This window comes from Lagenorhynchus albirostris, chromosome 2 (assembly GCF_949774975.1).
Source record: "Lagenorhynchus albirostris chromosome 2, mLagAlb1.1, whole genome shotgun sequence".
Taxonomy (NCBI): Eukaryota; Metazoa; Chordata; class Mammalia; order Artiodactyla; family Delphinidae; genus Lagenorhynchus; species Lagenorhynchus albirostris.
This window is the reverse complement of record NC_083096.1, coordinates 105,788,195-105,811,006: the sequence shown is the minus strand read 5'-3', so window position 1 is coordinate 105,811,006 and position 22,812 is coordinate 105,788,195. Positions and strand designations below refer to the sequence as shown.

At 44.6% G+C, this 22,812-nt stretch overlaps 1 protein-coding gene across 11 annotated transcripts in view; it reads right to left on the bottom strand.

Annotated features, from left to right (window-relative positions):
* TGFBR3 (transforming growth factor beta receptor 3) overlaps positions 1 to 22,812 on the bottom strand; it is a 206,494-nt gene that overhangs the window by 50,057 nt on the left and 133,625 nt on the right. For all 11 annotated transcript variants that reach the window (XM_060139580.1, XM_060139579.1, XM_060139577.1 and 8 more), the window contains one exon: positions 1,795 to 1,978. In XM_060139580.1, the coding sequence (XP_059995563.1) occupies positions 1,795 to 1,978 (184 nt within the window). The remainder of the gene's footprint in view (positions 1 to 1,794; positions 1,979 to 22,812) is intronic.

Sequence of the window (22,812 nt, the reverse complement as noted above, 5' to 3'; positions counted from 1 at the left end):
GGAAACCAGTGGATGAGGTTTGTTCAGCAGAGTCCAATCCATGGTGATAGACAACATCGCCTGTGGTCCACCAACCTAACCAAGGACCCTCACTCTCCCAGCTGCTCCTCTCCATGGTATGGGCCAGTGACTTATACCCAACTGGTGGCTGGAGTCAAGTTTCAGGGGCTCCAAAGGTGTCGCCAAGGAGTTAAACAGTTTTTACTGGGTGGGACACCAGGTCCTTAAAGTTCTTCCCTGATCCAGTGTGCAGCCTTGGGGAAGTCATGGAACCCCTCACTCCTGTACACAGAAGCACATGCACCAGAAAGAGAAACGAGCCCAACATTCTACATGTTACCATAACACATATTCTTATTCTAACACATGCCAGGGGGGTAATCAATATTCAATCAATATGCACCAGAATTCTGCTTCAGAAATAGAGACTGTTGGTCAGGGCTTAGAACCTTTATTAAAAGAGACTTTTTGTTTTGTCCCAATAGGACTTGACCTCTATGCTTAGCTGCCTGAATACCATGAGAGTTTAGTAACAAACTTCAACTTTTTGAACCCAGTTCTCGTCTAAAACTCTTCCTCCCTCTACTCAACTAAACAAGTCTGCCCATCCAGGTAACCTACTTTCACGTTTAGGTTACGCTTATTTGGCTAAGACTTAAAATGCAGCATCAGGAAATAAGCATTAGACTCAAAGGTCAGGAAACCTGAGTTTGAGTTCTAGTTTTGTCACTTGCTAGTAATGTGGATATGAGCAAGTTAGGTTAACCCTCTACCAACCCCTCTGCAAAATGGTGGAAATAACGGTTTTCTCCTAGGATTACTGGCAGGGTTAAGTGGGGTGCATGTGAAGGCACCTGATATGGCCTCTGCACAGAGCACACACTCAACTTCAGTGTCCACCTCTTCCTGCATCTATATTAAACATCCCAGATCCAAAAAAGGGCTGGGAACTAGCATTCAATAATTCACTTGTGCTGCCACGCTGCCTGTGGAAGAGGTGACAATTGCTGTAGGTTTCAAAAGAAAGCAGATGGACCCTGAGGACCTGAAATGCCATTTTCACACAATCACCTGACTGTAACAAGGACCCATTCACAAGAGTTGTTATTTCCAGTGACTTATTCGGGAGCTCCTCAACTAAAAATAATGATTAAAAAGTTATTTAAGAAATAATATGCTTTCAAAGCTGAGTCACCAGATATTTATATCCCTCTGCAAGGCAAGGAAATTAAAATGGGCAATTTCTTATCAAGGCTAAACAGTTCCTTTCTCCAATAATTTGTCCTTGTAACAGGCATTAGTATTAAAAAATATTTTCAAACACTTTTCCTCTGCTATTGTCCAAAACGTAACTGATGTCTCGAGGCCATAAAGCTGACATTGGCTTCAAATGTCTACAGAATTATAAGTGGGAGGAAGCTCTAACTGTTGACCCATCCTGCTAACTCTTCGTGCATTCCATCAGGTATTCCCTCCTTTCCCACACCTCAGCTTCTCGGCCTCCACTCACTTCTTCTGACTTCTGTGCATGGGTGTCTTCTAATTTCTGCACAACAACCTTCTCCTCTCTCAACCAGGCTACTCCCCACTTCTCCCCCATTACCGGTCTGTCTCCTCAGAAGGAAAAAGGGAAGGAGGGGATGTGGTGGTGAGTAGGCCCCGGTGATCCCTCAGGTCCCTGCCAGCTCCAACAATCTGTAATTCTATAATTCCCCGCCCTAACCACCTGGTCTCAGAAAAGAAAAAAACTGACTGTCATAAATCAGTCAGTAATTGATGCCACATAAAATTTACCTTCCCCCACTTTAATATAAATGTTTCTTGCTATCTTGAGTTCAGTGAATGAAGTAACTGCTCCATATTCCTTTCGGGCCCAATTTAACAGATGCTCATTTCCATGCGGGAAGCTTCTTTCCTCTGTTTCTGCTGACAAGGAGAAGTTTCCTGATGAAAAATGGACCACAGATCCCTCAGACACCTAGAAGAAACAGAATTGCATATTTAATGTGGTGCAGTCACTCAGAGCTGAATCATAATTAGTGAAAGAACTAATCAGACAATTAATGGGTATTTGTCAATCCAACCTCTTCCCTTTGTTAGAGAGGCACATCATCTTTTTTCAGCAGCTGATTCAAGAAACAATCACAAGCCTACCTTCTTCCAGGTAAAGACAAAACTACAAACAAGGCAGGATGTCCTTTTGAATTTTTAAAGAACTTTGTGATGAGAGAGTGCATTGTGAGGAATCATGAGACTTATCACTATTTTCCAGATACCTAAATTGAAGGCCAACCTTTCAAGGAATGAGTTTCAAGTTAAACAGGAAGCCTTGGTGAGTGTTTTCATAGGCTTGAAATGGGCTTCTGGATCAGTGCAAGTGATCCCAAAGGCCTGCTAGCACCTGAACTTGACGTCCGAGTCTTCCACAGTTGCAGCCTCTGCCATCAGAGTCACCACCACAGCAAGAGTCCCTTTGGTTTAATGTCTCCTGAGCACTGAGATAAAAAATGGGCAGAGCTGGCCTGTCTTCTACCACTTTGTATACTACTTCCTCGTAGTGAGATGAATGTGTATTAGTTTATTTTGTAAGACCCCCAAATTCCCATAGATAAGGAAGTCAAGAGGCTGTTAGACTGATCCTCATAAAACTTTTGGGATGATTGATGCAAGTCCCACATTTTTTGCTGGATGTATTTAGACCAATGCTGACCTAGCATATCATGGTATATATAATTAACACACACAAAGGGGGAAAATTATCATCTTGTTGCTGTACTATAATTAAATTTAGCTGCTGGTGAAAATATGCATGTCATCTTTATTGGCTAGCATTTATAACTGATTTTATCAGTGTCAGGGTAGAACCTCAAAATGTGAGCAAAAAGGCTCAAAAATTCCCAAGCCACAGAACTCTAAATGTTTTGTATTAAATTTCACATTAACAACAGAACTACCATACGATCCAGCAATTCCACTTCTGAGTATTTATCTGAAGAAAATGAAAACACTAACTTGAAAAGATATATGCACCCTGCAGCATTATTTACAACAGCCAAGATATGGAAACAACCTAAGTGCCCATGGATGAATGAATAAAGATGTGGTATACATACACAATGGAATATTTTCAGCCATAAAAAAGAATAAAATCTTGCCATTTGCAACAACATGGATGGACCTCAAGAGCATTATGCTAAGTGAAGTAAGTCAGACAAAGCCAAATGCCATATGATCTCATTTATACGTGGAGTCTAAAATCAAAACAAAAAACCAAATTCACAGATACTGCGAAGAGATTGGTGGTTGCCAGAGGTGGGAGGTAGGGGGTGAGTGAAACGGGCAAAGGGGTCAAAAGGTACAAACTTCAACTTATAAACTAAATAAGTCATGGGGATGTAATGTACAGCTTAGTGACTATAGTTAGTAACACGGTATCACATATTTGAAAGTTGCTAAAGACAACAGATCTTAAAAGTTCTCACCACAAGAAAAAAAATTCTGGACATATGGTGACAGATGTTAACTAGACTTATTGTGGTGATCGTTTTACAATATATACAAATATTGAAGACTATGTTGAACACCTGAAACTAATATCATGCTATATGTCAATTATACCTCAATAAAAAATGTTTTCACATTAACTATCATTAACAAAAAGCAAGCAGTTTCTGAAGTGGTTATAGCCAGACTAACAGCAGGTTGAGGGCAGGGATTCTGCTTAGGGCTCTACCCTTGCCAGCAATGTTTTCAGCCTCCACACACATACAAAACAGTACTTACCCTAACTATTATGCCAGGCATTAATATTTTCTCTCCAACTATATATACATATACTTTTTAAATGCTAGCAAAGAAGCACTTCACCAAACTGATTCCATCACCTACTCATGCTGTAGTTGCCCTCTTGGCTGAAACCTAGAAGCATCTGAAGAGTTTCTAAAAATCCTGAGGCCCAGGCCATATCCCGGATTAGAACTTGGGGGTGGGACCCAGGCATCAGGATTTTTTAAAGCTCCCTGGGGGGCTTCCCTGGTGGCACAGTGGTTGAGAGTCCGCCTGCCGATGCAGGGGACGCGGGTTCGTGCCCCGGTCCGGGAGGATCCCACATGCCACAGAGCGGCTGGGCCCGTGAGCCATGGCCGCTGAGCCTGTGCGTCCGGAGCCTGTGCTCCACAACGGGAGAGGCCACAGCAGTGAGAGGCCCGCGTACCGCAAAAAAAAAAAGCTCCCTGGGTGATTCCAATGTTCAGCCACAGTTGAGAAGCCTAGCCTTAATGGGTACTGCGTGATCCACAGTTTGAAAAGCCCAACGTGCATCTCACAGTTTCCTCTACACCAGTGGTTCTTAACCAGGGGTGATTCTGCCCCCCAGGGAACATTTGGCAATGCCTGGAAACGTTTTTGATTGTCACAACTGGGAGGGAGGAGCTACTGGCATCTAGTGAATAGAGGTCAGGGATGCTGCTAAACATCCTACAGTGCACAGGGCAGCCCCCATAACAAAGAATTATCTGAAATGTCAATAGCGCCATGACTGAGAAATCCTGGTTTACGCTTTGGACTGACCGAACGTTACTGCCACTCGAACATCTACTGGATCCCCAAATTGGATCCCCAAATTGACAGCTCTTTCTATCCTAGAAATTGGGCTGTTTAGTACTTAATAAAGAATAATAGAACCTTTCTGGGTTGTATTGGCTTGGGAAACCCGGAATTAATCATTAATAAGCTGAGCGTAAATTATGACCACTGACAACAGTCACCATTTACTGTACACTTACTATGTATCAGGCACCATGAAGTGCTACCTAGTAATGACACTTGCTACATGTCCCAATGCCAGTTATAAGCAAAACCAGTGGGGACCATTTAGCTTTGAACTTGTGTTTTTTTGTTTGTTTTTTTTTTGCGGTACGCAGGCCTCTCACTGTTGTGGCCTCTCCTGTTGCAGAACACAGGCTCCAGACGCACAGGCTCAGCGGCCATGGCTCATGGGTGTAGCCGCTCCGCGGCATGTGGGATCTTCCCGGACCGGGGCACGAACCTGTGTCCCCTGCATCGGCAGGCGGACTCTCAACCACTGCGCCGCCAGGGAAGCCCTGACTTTGTTTTGACATCACCTGCATAAGAAAAAGCTCCTGAACCAACTACCTGCCAACGGTAACCATGCCAACCTATGCATAAATCCTCTGAAGCTTAGCTACTCATCAACAGTGAACTTCAAACAATGTTTATCTGATTTTCTGACTTAAGCACTGTAGTAAAATCTTCTTTTCACTGAAAAGCACTTGTGCTAAAAAGTCGTTTTTATTAAGCCTGTCACTGAAAAAACCCACAACAGTCCAAAGGCCTTTGTCCCACTGCCAGCACAGTTCTGAATGTTTAGGCAAGCATCCCTGGATGTTCTGCTCTTTTTTTCTCATTCATGTTACAGCCATCAAATAAAACACTTGGGCTATAAATACGTTATGCAGAGAGTACATTTCTTCAGAGTGGAAGGTGGGATAGATCACCCTGGTGCATTCCAGAGGCAAGAATGTGAACAGTGTAAATAAGAGTAGAAATGGGGAGCAACTCGGGAACGTATCCTGAAGTAATTAAAAGGGACGCCACCGTGTAGCTGACTCCTCGAAAGGGGAAGCTCCCTCCATGTGCCATGCACTTCGCGTGTCCGTCTCCCCCAGGGCCAGCAGCGGCACAGATCATACACTCAGGGCTGAGGAATTTGGAAAAGGAGTCAACGGCCACTCCTCAGGCACATTCCAGTGAGAAGAAAGCAAAGCTGCCAGGGGCAGGGAAGCGTCCCTGACTGTGGGTCAGTGGAAATTTTCTGCCGCGACAAGGGGTTAGTCGGTGCCCCTTCTGACCACCAGTTCTCTCACTCTGACCCCAACCCCCAACGAGTTTTACAAGGTGTTGTTATTTCCACCTGATCCTCAGGATGACCTGTGAGGTAGGCTAGTCTGATTTCCACGGTAGAGAGGAGGAAACATCCGAGAAGCTAAAGGCCTACCCAAGGTCAGAGAAGCAGCACCCAGGGCAGACCAGCACAGGACACTTCAGACTCCCGCTTACAGCTGGCCACTGCCTGAACCCTTCCAGAAAGAAGACCTGGGTAGCTCCCAAGGCAGAAGAGTTCTCTTCCTACTTTCTACCTGTAAGATTTGCCCTCCGTCCACTTGTTTGAGGTAGGCCTTCCAGACCAAAGAATCCCTTCCTCTTTCTTCCATGAGATAAGCCTTCAAATGTTTGAAGTCATCACTCAACCCCAGTCACGACTTCACTTCTTCAGGGCAACAGTCCCAACTCCCCCCATCTCCTCCCCAGACACCAATGTTGTCAGAGTTTCATCAGCATAGTCTCTGGGATGTGGTGCCCAGAACAAAACCTAGGGTTCTGGGTGTGGTCTGATGAGAGTACTGTGAAGGTTAGTTTTAGGTGTCAATGTGACTGGGCTACAGGGTACCAGATACTTGGTCAAACATTATTGTGAGTATTTCTGTGAGGGTGTTTTTGGATGAGATTAACATTTAGATCAGTAGACTGACTAAAACAGATTGCCCTTCCTAATGGGTAGGGGCCTCACCCAATCAGTCAAAGGCCTAAATAGAACAAAAAGCTGACCCTTCCCCTGAGTAAGAGAGAATTCTCCTGCTGACGGCCTTTGAACTGGGCATCAGTTCTTCCTGGTTCTATAGCAGCCTGCTGCCCTTTGGACTCAAACTGGGACATTGGCTCTGCAGAATTTGAACTTGCTAGCCTCCATAATCACGTGAGCCAATTCTTTACAATAAATATCTTTCTATATCTATGTGAACACTGCATGAGGCCCAAGAACACGTCAGCTTTTATATCAGCTGAACCCTACTATTATCTCATAACCATTAATTTATGCTTTAACCATACATCCAACAAATATTTATTGAGTGTCAGGCACCTTTCTAGGTGCTGGGGATATACTGGAGAGGGCAACAGACAAAATTTCCTGTTTTGTGAAGCTTACAGTCTAGTAAGGAAGTCAGAGGAACAAAATATATGTTAATAAGTGTGAAGGAATGATATAAATTGAGAGAAGAGGAGGGGGCACTATAAAGTGTTGTGATGGGACAAGTCTAACTGAGAAAGTCACTGAGCAGGTGAAGACCTGAAAGAGATGAAAGAGCCGGGCACGTGGACCTCAGGGAAAGAGTTCTCGGGTGGAGGCAGCGGTGAGGGTACAGGTCTGGTGTGGGGAAGGGACAGCAAGGAGGCCGGTGTGGCTGGAGCACAGGGGTGAGGGGCAGATGAGTAGGAGGAGAGGTCAGAGATCACAGAGGAGACCAGGAGGTCCAACAGGACCTTACAGACTGTTGCTAAGGACTGTGGTGTTTAGTCTAGGTGAGATGGGCCTAACAGATGTTTTAACAGGATCACTCTGGCTAATAGGGCCAGGCTAGACTGAAGGGAGACAAGGAGCAGGAGACCAGTAGTAGACTTCTGGAATAATCCAGGGGAGAAAGAACAGCAGCTCACACCAGGGAGGTGGAGGTGGAGGTGGGCACGACGATACCTAAAGCCCCAGGTCTTTATTTTATCAGCTTGAGACTCCTTCCCTTACACCTTCCCTCACACATTCCCTTACATCCTTCCCTTACACCTTCCCTTACACCTTGCCTTACACCTTCCCTTACACCTTCCCTTACATCCTTCCCTTACACCTTCCCTTACATCCTTCCCTTACACATTCCCTTACATCCTTCCCTTACACCTTCCCTTACACCTTCCCTTACACCTTCCCTTACATCCTTCCCTTACACCTTCCCTTATACCTTCCCTTACATCCTTCCCTTACACCTTCCCTTACATCCTTCCCTTACACCTTCCCTTACATCCTTCCCTTACACCTTCCCTTACATCCTCCCCTTACACCTTCCCTTACACCTTCCCTTACACCTTCCCTTACACCTTCCCTTACATCCTTCCCTTATACCTTCCCTTACACCTTCCCTTACATCCTTCCCTTACATCCTTCCCTTACACCTTCCCTTACATCCTTCCCTTACACCTTCCCCTACCCCTTCCCTTACATCCTTCCCTTACCCCTTCCCTTACATCCTTCCCTTAAACCTTCCCTCACATCCTTCCCTTACACATTCCCTTACATCCTTCCCTTACACTTTCCCGTACATCCTTCCCTTACACCTTCCCTTACATCCTTCCCTTACACCTTCCCTTACACCTTCCCTTACATCCTTCCCTTACACCTTCCCTTACATCCTTCCCTTACACCTTCCCTTACACCTTCCCTTACATCCTTCCCTTACACCTTCCCTTACACCTTCCCTTACATCCTCCCCTTACACCTTCCCTTACACCTTCCCTTACATCCTTCCCTTACACCTTCCCTTACACCTTCCCTTACATCCTTCCCTTACATCCTTCCCTTACACCTTTCCTTACATCCTTCCCTTACACCTTCCCCTACCCCTTCCCTTACACCTTCCCTTACATCCTTCCCTTACACCTTCCCTTACACCTTCCCTTACATCCTTCCCTTACACCTTCCCTTACATCCTTCCCTTACACCTTCCCTTACACCTTCCCTTACACCTTCCCTTACATCCTTCCCTTACACCTTCCCTTACACCTTCCCTTACATCCTTCCCTTACACCTTCCCTTACACCTTCCCTTATACCTTCCCTTACACCTTCCCTTACACCTTCCCTTACACCTTCCCTTACATCCTCCCCTTACACCTTCCCTTACACCTTCCCTTACACCTTCCCTTACATCCTTCCCTTACACCTTCCCTTACACCTTCCCTTACATCCTTCCCTTACATCCTTCCCTTACACCTTTCCTTACATCCTTCCCTTACACCTTCCCCTACCCCTTCCCTTACATCCTTCCCTTAAACCTTCCCTCACATCCTTCCCTTACACATTCCCTTACATCCTTCCCTTACACTTTCCCGTACATCCTTCCCTTACACCTTCCCTTACATCCTTCCCTTACACCTTCCCTTACACCTTCCCTTACACCTTCCCTTACATCCTTCCCTTACACCTTCCCTTACACCTTCCCTTACATCCTTCCCTTACACCTTCCCTTACATCCTTCCCTTACACCTTCCCTTACACCTTCCCTTACACCTTCCCTTACACCTTCCCTTACACCTTCCCTTACATCCTTCCCTTACACCTTCCCTTACATCCTTCCCTTACACCTTCCCTTACACCTTCCCTTACATCCTTCCCTTACACCTTCCCTTACACCTTCCCTTACATCCTTCCCTTACACCTTCCCTTACATCCTTCCCTTACACCTTCCCTTACACCTTCCCTTACACCTTCCCTTACACCTTCCCTTACATCCTTCCCTTAAACCTTCCCTCACATCCTTCCCTTACACCTTCCCTTACATCCTTCCCTTACACCTTCCCTTACACCTTCCCTTACATCCTTCCCTTACACCTTCCCTTGCATACTTCCCTCACACTTTTCCCTTGCATCCTTCCCTTACACCTTCCCTTACATCCTTTCCTTACACTTTCCCTTACATCCTTCCCTTACACCAGCACTTCTGTAATATAAATCAAACTCTTTAGACCCGTATTTCAACTCTGTAGAGACCACATAAAAATCCTCATTCTGTTAGCTGTCAAAAATCTCTAAATTTCGTGTGTGCACCATCTACACATTCATCTAAATCCCTGAGAAGCTGAACCAGACAAGGCTGAGGTCTGTGACTTACAGGCATGCTCCCATGCTGACCCAAGCACATTAAACAGCACTTGCCCTGGTTGTTCGCCAACTACAAAGTAACCCAACGGAATTATGCTCATCTTGTCTGTAAGGACGTCATGCTAGAACCTGTTAAGAGCCCTCTGGAAATAAAGACATGACACGTCAGTATCACCACTCCTATACCAGTCAGCACTCCAGTCCCTGCCTTATCTTCCTGGTGTGGTGTCTGTTCTTACTGGAGTCCGGCTTGGGTTAAAGTTTGTGGAAGAACAGAGAAATAAAGAGAATAACAGAAAACAAGAAATAGAAGGAAAAATAGTATTTTTCTAATAGGAGAAGTGGTTACAATCACTATTGCAAGGATAATAACTACATGACTGAATATGGAATTGCTTTAAAAAAGTGTTAAAGAGCAAGGGTTTTTTTTTGTTTTTTTTTTAAAAACATCTTTATTGGCGTATAATTGCTTTACAATGGTGTGTTAGCTTCTGCTGTGTAACAAAGTGGATCAGCTATATGTATACACATATCCCCATATCCCCTCCCTCTTGCGTCTCCCCCCCACCCTCCCTATCCCACCCCTCTAGGTGGTCACAAAGCACGGAGCTGATCTCCCTGAAGAGCAAGGGTTTTATATTTGGATAAAGTGGCAGAAGCTTTCCAAGGCAATTCATTCTCTCCCCCATCTTCCACCTTATTTGTAGGTCCTTGTGCTGCTACCACCACACTTCCAGCCCTTATGTCTCAACCAACCTAGTATCTCAACCATTACAGTAACCTCCTGGTGTCCAAGCTGCCAATCCTGTCTCTCTCCATCCCTCACCCATACTGTCACCAAGGCGATCTTTCTACAAAGTAAACACATGATGAGGCAGGATAGCATCTAAGCATCTGAACTGGCACGGGACCAGAGAGGGCCTCTGCCTGCCGCCCTTCCCACCACTCCCCCAAGTACTTGCCATATGGAACCACTCACGATGGCAGAACACATCATGCTGCTTCACATCTCCTGGGTCTTTTTACAGCCTGTTCCCCACCTGGCTTGCTCACCTGGTAACTGCTCCTGTCCTCCACAGGTTTTCACTTTCTCTGTAAAACCTCCCAACTCCCTTTCTTCCCTCAGGATGGAGCTACCCTCCGTGCCCTCCTGTGCACACCACTAGCCCAGCCCTTCTCTCGCATGAACTGCTACTATCTACCAGCAAACCTGCCACCCCACTTGACAAGGTCAAGAGAGTGCCTAGTTCGTTCTGAATCTCCTGGCCTGGAGAGGTGCTGGGCACAAAGCAGGGACTCAGTAATTGCTTGTTGAATGAAAGCTCAATGGTGTTACTTACAGGAAAGGCGATGCCATAATTTCTTCATTCTCACAACACTTACTTCCCTCACTGCCCAGAAATGATCTTTCGGCCAGGCTTTAAAGCTAGTATTTGATTTTTCACCTAATAGCTCCACCTAAAAACCAATCATCAAATCATTTAGTAGTTCCATGTCTCCCCGCAGAATCCACTAAACTTTCCTCCTGTTTGCTAATTAAAACCCAGTCCTCTGACATTCCCTGACATGACAAACATCTTCCTGTGGGAACAAACAGAGCCCTGAGCCCTGAGAATTCTGAATCTTACTTAGCAAGTGTCCATTGAAGGGGCAAACGTGAAGCACCTGACTGTCCAACAAGCCCCAGGCTTCAAAATGCACTGAGCCACCCCTTCTCCTGACTGCTCTTCCCTACTGAAACCACGCACAGCATTTGTATTTTACATTCTGGTTATGCTACCAGACTTTTTAAAAAAGCAGAACATTACTCTCTCTGCCAGTGCTGGGAGTTTTATTACAAGAACTTACGGCTAGGCAACAAGAGCCAAGTTTATTATTTTTTCTGGATCAGATTCAACAACCTTGTCCAAAAGAGCAAGAAACAAGCAAAAGAGGCAACCAGCCCTTTTGTTTCCACACCTGCGTTTAAGCTTTAACTCTTAAAGTCCTAAGCAGACCCACTGAAGCCTCAAGATTGATCTCCCAAGCCTCAGGGAAGGGAACCAAATGCCGGCTAATGGGTGCAGACACCATTTTCCTGGAACTGAGGCTCTTCGTCTTAGCACTTATCTCAGCACATCAGCTGACTCAGAGGCCTGGCGGTTGCCTCACAGTCACTCTGCGGCCTCCCCCAAGCTGGTGTGGTCTTCAGTGAGGAGGGAGAGAGAATCTTTGCTGAGGATAATGCCATATTGCAAGGCCTCACCTAGTCCTACCCACCTCCTCCCGCCTCATCCACGCTCCCAGATGAAAATGAAGGCTGCACGTAATTGCACGGGTGGCAGCTGAGTTTCCTCTGAAGTTTCCCCTCATCTCCTTCATGTGCACTCACATGTTACCTTCTCGAGAGAGCCTATTTAAAATTACAATCCAACCACCCGGCAGCCCCCACTCTAGCACTCTGACTCCCTCACACCTGCTTTACATGTTCTTATTTCTAGATTAGAGTATAATACAGCCAGCTTCTAAACTACCGTGTAATTTACTTATATATTATGCTTATAGCCCATCTCCTCCCACTAGAATGTAAGCTCCTTCAGAGGCTGGGATTTTAGCCTGCTTTGTTTAGGGGCATATCCCAAGCGCAGTGTTGGGTATAGAAAAGACACTCAATAAGTGTTCAATGAATGAATGAATCCTGAGGTCCCATTAACTGGCAGTGGCTACCTAAAGTTCTGTGCTGGGAAGAATTCTGAGGCCATACTCAGGAGCAGTGGAGAAAGGGGAATGAATGCCATGGTCACTCATGTGCCTGCCAGGGGCTCAGGGCAGGCTCTCCTGGCTCTATGGCTACCCAGTAAAGTAGCCACTGGCCATTGAGAGCTTCAAATGTTGCTAGTTAAATGGACCTGTGTCATAACTGTAAAATACACACCAGATTTTGAAGGCGTAGTAACACCAGTGTTAAGAAGAAATCTCACTGCTTCCTGAAGTGTGATCCTCAGATCAGTGTATCACAGACAAAAGTATGTTAAAATGCAGGTTCCAGGGTGGGGTGGGAATGTAGGGTCAGGCAACTGCATTATAATCCTCCGCCCACTATCCCATGATTCCCAGGCATACTTGAGGATCACTGCTCTGTGCCATAGATAAAAATATTATGTAAACTCCAATCTTTGTAAAGCGTGAAGAGGATTACTTGGAGAACAAGCAAGAATTTTCTCCCCTGCACTGGTTAAAAAAAAAGCTAAGAGGGTGAGAGTAAAGCCAAGTCATTTTTGGAGTCATCTTCTTCTATATCTAAAAAGATAGAAACGGGCCCTGTGAAACGAGGAGCCATAGCTCCCCAATGATAAAGAAATGCTTGCTGAAATCTCAGAGGAAAATCTGTTCCAGGAATCAAGCTCTCTCTCTCCCCCCCCCCCACACACACACGCATGCACGCGTGCACACCCAATAGCTGGGCTGTGGTCCATTTAGAGCCTGAGTTATCGCTTGGGTGAGCGCCTGCTATTCAGGTTACAGCTCCGTGAGGCTGCTTTAACTCGCACACGCAACTTCGCACATTTACATGACTTTGGCATTGCTGAAAGTTCAACACTTGCACAGTGAGGATGAGCTCCTCTCCCTCTTCTGTCCTGCCCTACCCCCAACCTTTACTATTCCTATTCCTTTTTCTTGACTCTTTCACTGACACATCTCTTTCTGGAGATGCCTGCTTAGGAGAACAGGAAGAGCAAAACAAGGAAAACAAATAAAGCAAAGAAAAACACGTGGGCATTTCAGAAACACCTGCCATGCCAAGAATTTGCTAGTTCAATTCTAGGGGGAAAAAAGACTTATGGTAAAGTAGAATAGGCATTTCTCTAGAGCTTAGGTTTATGTATAAGTAGGATCTATGCAGATTGGCCTGAGAACTCGTAACAGTGCCCACACAGAAAGGCATTGAGGAGATTATGCTTTGATGTATTTTGTGCACCAAGTCCAGCAAAAACAAACTTACATAAAGTGCTGGAACAGTCTTGAAATATTTACCTCCCAAATGAGGATGGGACCCTACATTCTGAAAGAGGAAAATCACACGTTCTCCCTACCCCAATTCCTGGGAGGACTGTGCTTGCCCAGTTCCTCCAAAGTCTCGTGATATGAAATGTGATCTGAAACATGTTTTTCTACTAACCATATATCATGACTCAATGTTTTTTTCAAAGTTTGTTTTAAAGAAATAATAACTTCCATGCCCATGAACCTACAGTCATAATTTGCAAAGCTACATATTCATGAGCCATGTGATTGTGGTCTCTGCCAGTAGTGCACTCAAGAAACACAAATCCATGCAACCATTTAAAAATTCTTGGATGAAAAAAAAATTCTTTGATGTTTTAATTTTGTATCCACAACCATATTACTCTGTCCAATAAAATGAATTAAAATATATTCAACAATTTTTCTCAAAACATTCATGATGATCATCCTCTGCTTTTAATTTTTATTCCTGTTGAAATCTAAAGAATAAAGGATTGAAAGTACCTTCTGTTCTTAATGCCCTACATGTTTACACATGTCCAAGAGGAAAGCTCTGAGATGCTACCCTCCAAATAGAAACACGCACAAACTTGAACGTGAGCCAGTACAAAAGCAATACTGTAATCTCCCATGGAGATGTTACAAGAACGATAGTATATGTGAATATATATATATACACAAAGACAAGCAAAATAACTCACTGCATCTGAAAGATGAACTCAGTCCCCACAGGTTACCAAATTAATGAAGCATACGCTGCTTTATAATATAGAGTTTTCCAAAGTAGAGCCCCAGGCCACACTGGGATCCTCAGTGACCTTACAGAATCATTTCTTGAGACTCTTAAATTTATTCTTTCCCATCTTCCAATGCAGCATGATGTTAGAAGGAGTTGACCCAAACTTTAAAGTGTATTTATCATCTAAAGGGTGTTTTTCAGGAAAAAACAATAAAATGTTGGCATCCTTACCAGTACTTGCCATGATCCTCAATCTATTGTGGCCCTCCAAGTGTGCTTCTGGGAAATCCCTCACCAAGAAGGATTCTTTCTTCTATTTTTCTTTTAAGTTACATCCAATCTGCCGACCCAGGTTCAAGGGCACAAACTGGATTTTACAAACAGTTGGCTCCAAATAGGCACCTAGAATTCTCTTTACAGAGTTCCTCTTCATCAAGACGGACAATCTAAGTTCAGTTTTGCAGACAAGGAAATTGAGGCTCAAAGAAGCTAAAGAATCTGCCTGAGGCACAGAGTTGGTAAAAAGCAGGATCGACAACAGAACCAAACACCTCGTTTCTCACTCCAGAGCTCTTTCTACTCCACCTCCATGAAGTAGCTGCTGCTGAGCGCAAGAAATCAGTAGAGTAGGGTAGACAGGAGCCCCCTGGACCCTGGATTAATAGAACACTGGGAGAGAAAGTCCCACAGGCGCTTACTGATCATTCAGTGCATGTTTCATAGATACTGAATCCTCACATCTGACAACTGAAGAAACTGTTGTCAGAGTTTCTTCTGAGAGGTTAGGTAAAGCCCCAGATTACATAATTTTAGCAAGGTGCACGTTCAGACTGCATCTGCAGGACTCCAAAAGCTATGCAATACAAACCCAGGCTTTTACAAGAGTGACAGGGGAAAGCAGTAAGGCAGGGCAGGGGGTTGTGCCTTCTCTACCTCTTGCACAGTCTCCCCGTCAGGTTGTTTCCTTCTCTCTCTCCCCGCCACCTTCCCCAGAAGCTGGAGGAGCTATGCTGGTGAAAGTGGAGGAGAAAGGGAATGGAAGGTGCAGAAAGAAAATCGTAGTGACTGTTATGGAAGCAAAAAATTGCTTGGCTAGAAGAAGAGAGATCTGCTAAACAACAACAGCAAGAAAAACTGCCAAAGAATCTGAAAATGATCGAATAGAGACTATAGTAGATACAGCATGACGAGAACCTGAGGCTGTAAAAATGTTAAATATAAGTGCTTCTGTGACGTTCAGTTTTTTGTTTTTTTTTTTTCAATACGCGGGCCTCTCACTGTTGTGACGTCTTCCGTTGCGGAGCACAGGCTCCAGACGCGCAGGCTCAGCGGCCAAGGCTCACAGGCCCAGCCGCTCTGCGGCATGCGGGATCTTCCCGGACCGGGGCACGAACCTGTGTCCCCTGCATCAGCAGGCGGACTCTCAACCACTGCGCCACCAGGGAAGCCCTGTGACGTTCAGTTTTATATGTCAATTTGGCTTGGCTGTAGTCTCCAATCATCCAATCAAACACTAATCTAGTTGTTGCTGTGAAAGTATTTTGTAGATATAATTAAACTCCACAATCAGGTGGCTCTAGGTAAGGGAGATTATCTTAGATAATCTGTGTGGGCCTGATCCATCGGTTGAAAGGCCTTACGAGCAGAGCTGAGGCTTCCCTGAGGAAGAAGAAATCCCACCTGTAGACAGCAGCTTTGGCTCCTGCCAGAGAGTTCTGGCTGCCCTTCCTGACTACTGGCCCTACAGGTTTCTGACTTACCTTGCCTGTCCCAACAGCGTCATAAGCTGATTTCCTGCAATAAACCTCCCCCCGTATATACCCACAGCTGGTCCCCTTTTTCTGGATAACCCCTGACTGACAGCTTCTGTGAATGGCTGATATAGACCCCAAGAGAAATGGAGCTGCATATTCTAGCCCAGAAACCACAGATCTAAGAACACTTTGGGGGAAAAGGGTTCTAAAGGACATTTCCTTGTGGGGCAAGATGAAGGTGGGGCCTCCAACCCAAAATGACTGTTTGGAGCCCTCTTGAACTTCCTAAGCGTAGCTTTCAACCAAAGGCAGGCCGTGTATTTGTGCCCACCCCCATTTTCCAGTCTACATTCCACAGTCTCTGAAGACGACTGCGGGGATCTCCTATGCCAAAGCCAGAAGGCTGAACTGAACACGTTTAACAGCTATGAAGAAATGATCCCCAGAGGGCTAAGAACAGATGCAGATATTAAAGCAGGGCATCCTGGTAGAGCTGATCCAGAGACAGGACAACCAGAGGAGCCCAGGGACACAATATTGCTGGGAAAGCAGCCAAGAAGCAGTTTTTAAATCCTTACCTGAATGACGTCCCTCAGAAGGGTCACCCAACTACCTTCCTTGCACTATCTGTGACTGAGGGATAGTGGCAAGGGCTCCAAGCAAAGGAGGAAAAGAGACAGGGAAAGAGGGGCTCAAAACACTTGGGGGGTTTAATCACTTTTAGAATGCTTTGCTACTTTTAAGGCAGCAGCCACTATAGCTCACTTCCAGCTATTGGTAGAGCAACTGTAGCACTATTTCAGAAGCTTCACATGGTATCTAGGAATACTGTTGTTATGTACAGTCAGATGTGGTCAGGACCACCTCCCACATCTAGGTCTTGGGGAAAATCATTTATCCTAGGTATCTTCCTCTGCAAAGGAGAGCCCTGGACCAGATGACAGTGGGTAATTAAAATCTAATATCCTGGACTTCCCTGGTGGCACAGTTGTTAAGAATCCACCTGCCAATGCAGGGAACACGGGTTAGATCCCTGGCCTGGGAAGATCCCACATGACCCAGAGCAACTAAGCCTGTATGCCACAAGTACTGAGCCTGCGCCCTAGAGCCCGTGAGCCACAACTACTGAGCCCGCATGCTGCAACTGCTGAAGCCCGCACGCCTAGAGCCTGTGCTCCGCAAGAAGAGAAGCCACTGCAATGAGAAGCCCGTGCACCACAACGGAGAGTAGCCCCCACCTGCCGCAACTAGAGAAAGCCTGCACGCAGCAACGAAGACCCAATGTAGCCAAAAATAAGTAATAAATAAATTTATTTTAAAAATATCTAATATCCCTGCCTCACCTATTACTCCCATTCAAAGTATAACTTCATTCAATCCCAGTGTCAAAATCTGGGATATGTGATGTAAAGGGAGAAAGTAGGGGGAGTCTAGCCCAAACTACTAATCCCCATCATTTAAAAAAAAAAAAGATTTTTTATTATTATTTTTGCTAATTTTTATTGAGCACTTACTTTGTGCCAGGCACTATTCTAAGCACTTTACACAGGTTATAGCCACCACTCACTGTGTGACCGTGCACAAGTTAACTCAACCTCTCACTGTGTCAGTTTCCTCATCTTAAAATGAGGATAATAAGAGTACTTACTTCATAGGCTTGTTATGAAAATTAGAGATCAAATGGGCAGTGGCCACTGTGGGCTTTTGCCAGAGATGGCAGATGGATAAGCCCCTGACTTCCAGGTACAACCTGCTTCCTAGTATCGCAGCTATGTCATTCACCACCCAAAAAGGACAAGGCAGAAGGAAGCAAACCGGTGATGACTCCTTGGTCCAGGGGCATTAAAAGGTTGCAACAGGGCTTCCCTGGTGGCGCAGTGGTTGAGAGTCCGCCTGCCGATGCAGGGGACACGGGTTCGTGCCCCGGTCCGAGAAGATCCCACATGTCACGGAGCGGCTGGGCCCGTGAGCCATGGCCGCTGAGCCTGCGCGTCTGGAGCCTGTGCTCCGCAACGGGAGAGGCCACAACAGTGAGAGGCCCACGTACCGCAAAAAAAAAAAGTTTGCAACACAGACCCTAGGCCATCTGGGGACAGGGTATAAGGATCAAGGGCAAAGGCAGATCCTGAGATATAAATTCCACTCTGCACAAAGAAATAGGAAGACTAAAGGGGCTTCTTCCTCCCCTGAAGAAATCTGCTTCCAAGCCAGAGAGCTGGATGATGGAGGCCTGAAATGCCAGAACTGGGTTGCCTCAAATAAACTCAACGACTCTCCCTAGGAAGGAGTCAGGCCATCCTGCAGTCTTTTTCAGAGACAAGGAATGTCAGCTACCTGTGGGGAGCACGTACCAAGGGCCTCACTGTCTGCAATTTATGAGAAGACCAAGGCAACGCCAATGAGCTTTCAAGTCAGCCTCACTAGAATTTCCCAGGAGACAGATTTCCCCCATCCCATGACCTGAAAAAAATATTCTGCCATCTCCCTTAACAAAACATTTGCTTTTTCTACCAAACAGCTCTCTGGAGGCTGTCCACCACATTAACCAAGGGCACTAGAGACGTTACATTTGATACAATTGCCCAACGCTTGGGAAGGGCAGATTCATCAGATTACCAGATCAGCCTTTAACAGTAAAGCCTTAAAGGGCAGCATGGGACTCTACACAAAAAAACATCAACCTTCCGCCACAGAGCCATGACAAAGCAAGTCCAGCAGAGGCAGGAAAAGTCCATGCTTGCGTGAACCCTTCAGGACAGGATGTCTTGATCAGGAAGAATACACCCAGGCAAACCTCCTAAGGCCACTCACTGACAACATTCATCAGTTTTAATATAACGAGTTAGGGTAAATCCTAGGAAGTCTTTCAAAAACTCTTTCTGGACCAGGATTACCAGCCCAAACTGGACTCTTTCCAATGCTCTAATTACCTCAGTGACATTTAGGAAGAGCTCTCTCACCACAAAAGGGCCAGAAACTCACTCCTAGGAAATATGGTAGTTGACCGACCCTAGTTCATGAGAGGATCAAGCCCCTTATAATTAAGGCTCTTATGGACAAGCCACAAAACCAAGAGATAAGCAGCCTCTGGGACAAAAATGCCTGGTACACAACCGCTTGGAATATCCCACAGGACACAGTGAGTCATTCCACAAGAGATATTTTTAAAAAAGAAAAGGGAAGAACCAATCTTGAAACATTTAGTTATTTAATCTGCCTTTAAGAGAGAATTTGTTTGGGGAAAGACCTCACTGGAAAATCCAAAATGGTATATTCAGACTCCTATATATAGGGGTGACACTTCTGGTTGAGCAAAAGGCCGTGCTTGGGTCTGCAACCCCGAGCCCTCAACCACATGCTGCTCCCCGGTCAGCCTCACAGAAGGAGCTGCCTTAATTGCACTTGGAATAAGAAGATTCTTGTTTGCTCCAGTTTTCAGGATCCACTGGTGGTACTTCCCAGTCTCGTAATCATCCCTCCCACACCACGGGAAGCTCCTTGAGGGCAGGGCAATCCACCCCCTTTCTCTCTGGAGCCTCCACACTTAGGACAGTTCCCAGCAGGCACTGAAAACTAGGTGTTGGATGAATGAACAAGTAGATCCAGAAACCGTCATACCAGGTATGCTAATGTCATGTTTTTCTAAACATGGGGAGAACTGCCAAACAAGAGTAAGGAGGAAGTTCAAAAAGAAAAAAAAAAAAATCATTTCCAGGTTTTTAAATGCAACACAGTAGAGAATACAGAAATTTTTCAAAAGTTCCCTCCTCCACAAGCAAACTTGAATGTCTGAGTTACTCAGAGGGCATTTTTGGACGCTCAGTGTCCAGTTACACATCACTTGGATTCAGAAAAGGAATTTCTGGACATGCGCTGTGGTACAGGCTGTGCATGTCCCTTCCTAGAGCAGCGCTAAGCACACATCTGGGGCTATTTAACAACTGATTGGAAATTTCGCCTTCTGATTTCCAGTTAAATACTGGGCACAGGAAAACAAATAGCACTTGTTTTTCACTGAGCCTTGTTAGTCATCTAAACTGCAATGCAGACCAGAGAACTGCCTGTGGTTTGGTGGCAGAGCCCCAACATATTTGGACCTTCCCCCCCCAAGTTTAAGTGAAAGGAATAAACCGATTTTGGCAACCTCAGCTTCTTCACCCACCCACCCCACTCAAAAACACAAAATAAGGTTTTAAATATTAAGCATGTTCCTGGTATTAATTTACATTTTTCATTAGGGTTAAATTTTTATTTGTTTTTAATCCAAAGCCAAGAGCATAGAGTTTGGTTTCTCTCATTTATTTCAATTGCCCTGCTCTAATATTTACTTGGATTTGCTGAAGAGGCAATGTTCAGATTACCATTTTCTGTTTCCAGTTAAACTGGGATGTAATATGTAGCAGTTGTACTATCAAAGAATGAGAGTTTGAAAGCTGGAAGGAACTTCAGAGATTGACTAGTACCACCTCCTCACTTTAGAGATGAGGAAACTGAGGCTTGAGTAGTGAAGTGATTTTGTCCGGTGATTGATGTATATAACTGGTTAGTGGCAGAACCAAAGACTAATAATTGGGTCTCCTGACACCCAGGCCAGAGTGTTAACTAGAAACAAAAATCTGAGTTACCTCTAGGTAGAACTGCCAGAAAAAATCAGGACACCCAGTTAAATCTGAATTTCAGATAAACAATGAATAACTTTTTAGTATAAATATGCCCCAAATATTGGAAACTCTACCTCGAAGACCAATATCCCCTTCAACTCCCCACCTTCATTCAAACACACACACATTTACATGCATTTCTTTCCTGATTTTACTGATAAATGGCTGGGAAAAATAAATCATAGTACTGTAATCCCAACAGTGAATGAGGTTGGAAGAAGTTGCTGCTTATTTCTTGAGACTTTCCTAATCTTAAAATACATTTTTCCCCTCACGAGCAGGCAAAGCAACAAGCCCGATGTCAAAGGGCTGCAGAGGCCCCTGGATTAGACATTTCATGTTATTAGAAGTCAGGCATTAGGGTCTCATCTAGAGAATTTCTGCTTGTCCCAGGGTTCTAAGTCTGTAGACCTTTTAGGAGAGAGTGCTTAGGTTTGTAATACAAATAAAGCAAGATTTTTTCAATAAAAACCATGGGATAAAGTAAAATGATTTTAAAGTTTGGTTCACTGATTTTACAACATCACTTTTGAAAAGAATGCTGCCTCAAGTTTTTTTTCTAACAGCTTTATTGAGATATAATTCAACCTTATTATAATTTTATTACATAAACTACATAAACATGATTATATATTAGAATTCATTCTTATAATTCACTTTATTGAGACATCATAATATTCCTCCTTTTAAACTGTACAATTCAGTATTTTTAGTGTATTCACAATTGTGGCAAGAATCACCACTACCTAATTTCACAAAATTTTTATCACCCCCCCCCGCCCCCACCCAAAGAAACTTCATCCCGTTCATAGTCATTCCCCATCTTCCCCTCCCACTATCCTCTGCCAACTACTGATCTACTTTCCATCTCTATGGATTTGCCTGGTTGGGATATTTCATACAAATGGAATCATACACTATGTGGCCTTTTGCACCTGGCTTCTTTCATTTATGTTTCCAAGGTCCGTCCATGTTCGGTATGTATCAGTACTTCATTCCTTTTAACGGCCAAATAATATTCTATTGTATGGATATACCACTTTTTTAATCCATTCATCAGTTGATGGACATTTAGGTTGTTTGCACTTTTTTATTATTATGAATAATGCTGTTATGAACATTTGTGGACGAGTTTTTCTACGGACATATGTTTTCCAAAGCCCCATTTTACCTTCCCACCAGCAATGTATGAGAGTTCCAATTCCCCTATATCCCCAACACCACTTGTTCTTATCTCCTTTTTTATTATAGCCATCTAGTCGGTGTGAAGCGGATTCTCATTGTGGTTTTAAATTTGCATTTTCCTAATGACTAATGATTTTGAGCATCTTTTCATGTGTTTATTGGCCATTTGTGTTATTTCTTTGGAGAAACGTCTATTCAAATTGTAGTATGTTTTTAAAGACAATCTGGTACTGTGGCTCTTCCCAATCTTTTTTTAGCAACCTCAAGTTAAAAGTTCAGACATCTATTACACAGTTGAGCTACCATACTTCTTTGATGCAGAAATAATTGCATAAATAAAAATAAGCTTAGATGATCCTTCTAAGAGAGTTTTACTTGTAGTTTCAACATGACAGACTGAGAGAGTAGGATTATTTTTATCTCTGATTGCTCTGAAGCATAACTCTAACCTACCCAATTTTCTCTGGGCTATCCCTACACCCTGCAAAACAAAACCTATGAGGCCGTGAGAACTCCACTGCGCACGCACGCGCCTGTGTATGTGTATGTGTGTGACATACTCAAAGATCTACTACTTCACACTCAGCCTGAGATAACCACTCTCATCCATTCCCATTTCCTGGGTAACCAGAACAACCAGATAAAGGAACTGCACTTGCAGAGGAAACTCAGTCCCACTTTCTCCCTACGTGACACACTCCCTCTTGCCTGCACTGTGGAATCAAGAGAAGGACTAAAAAGA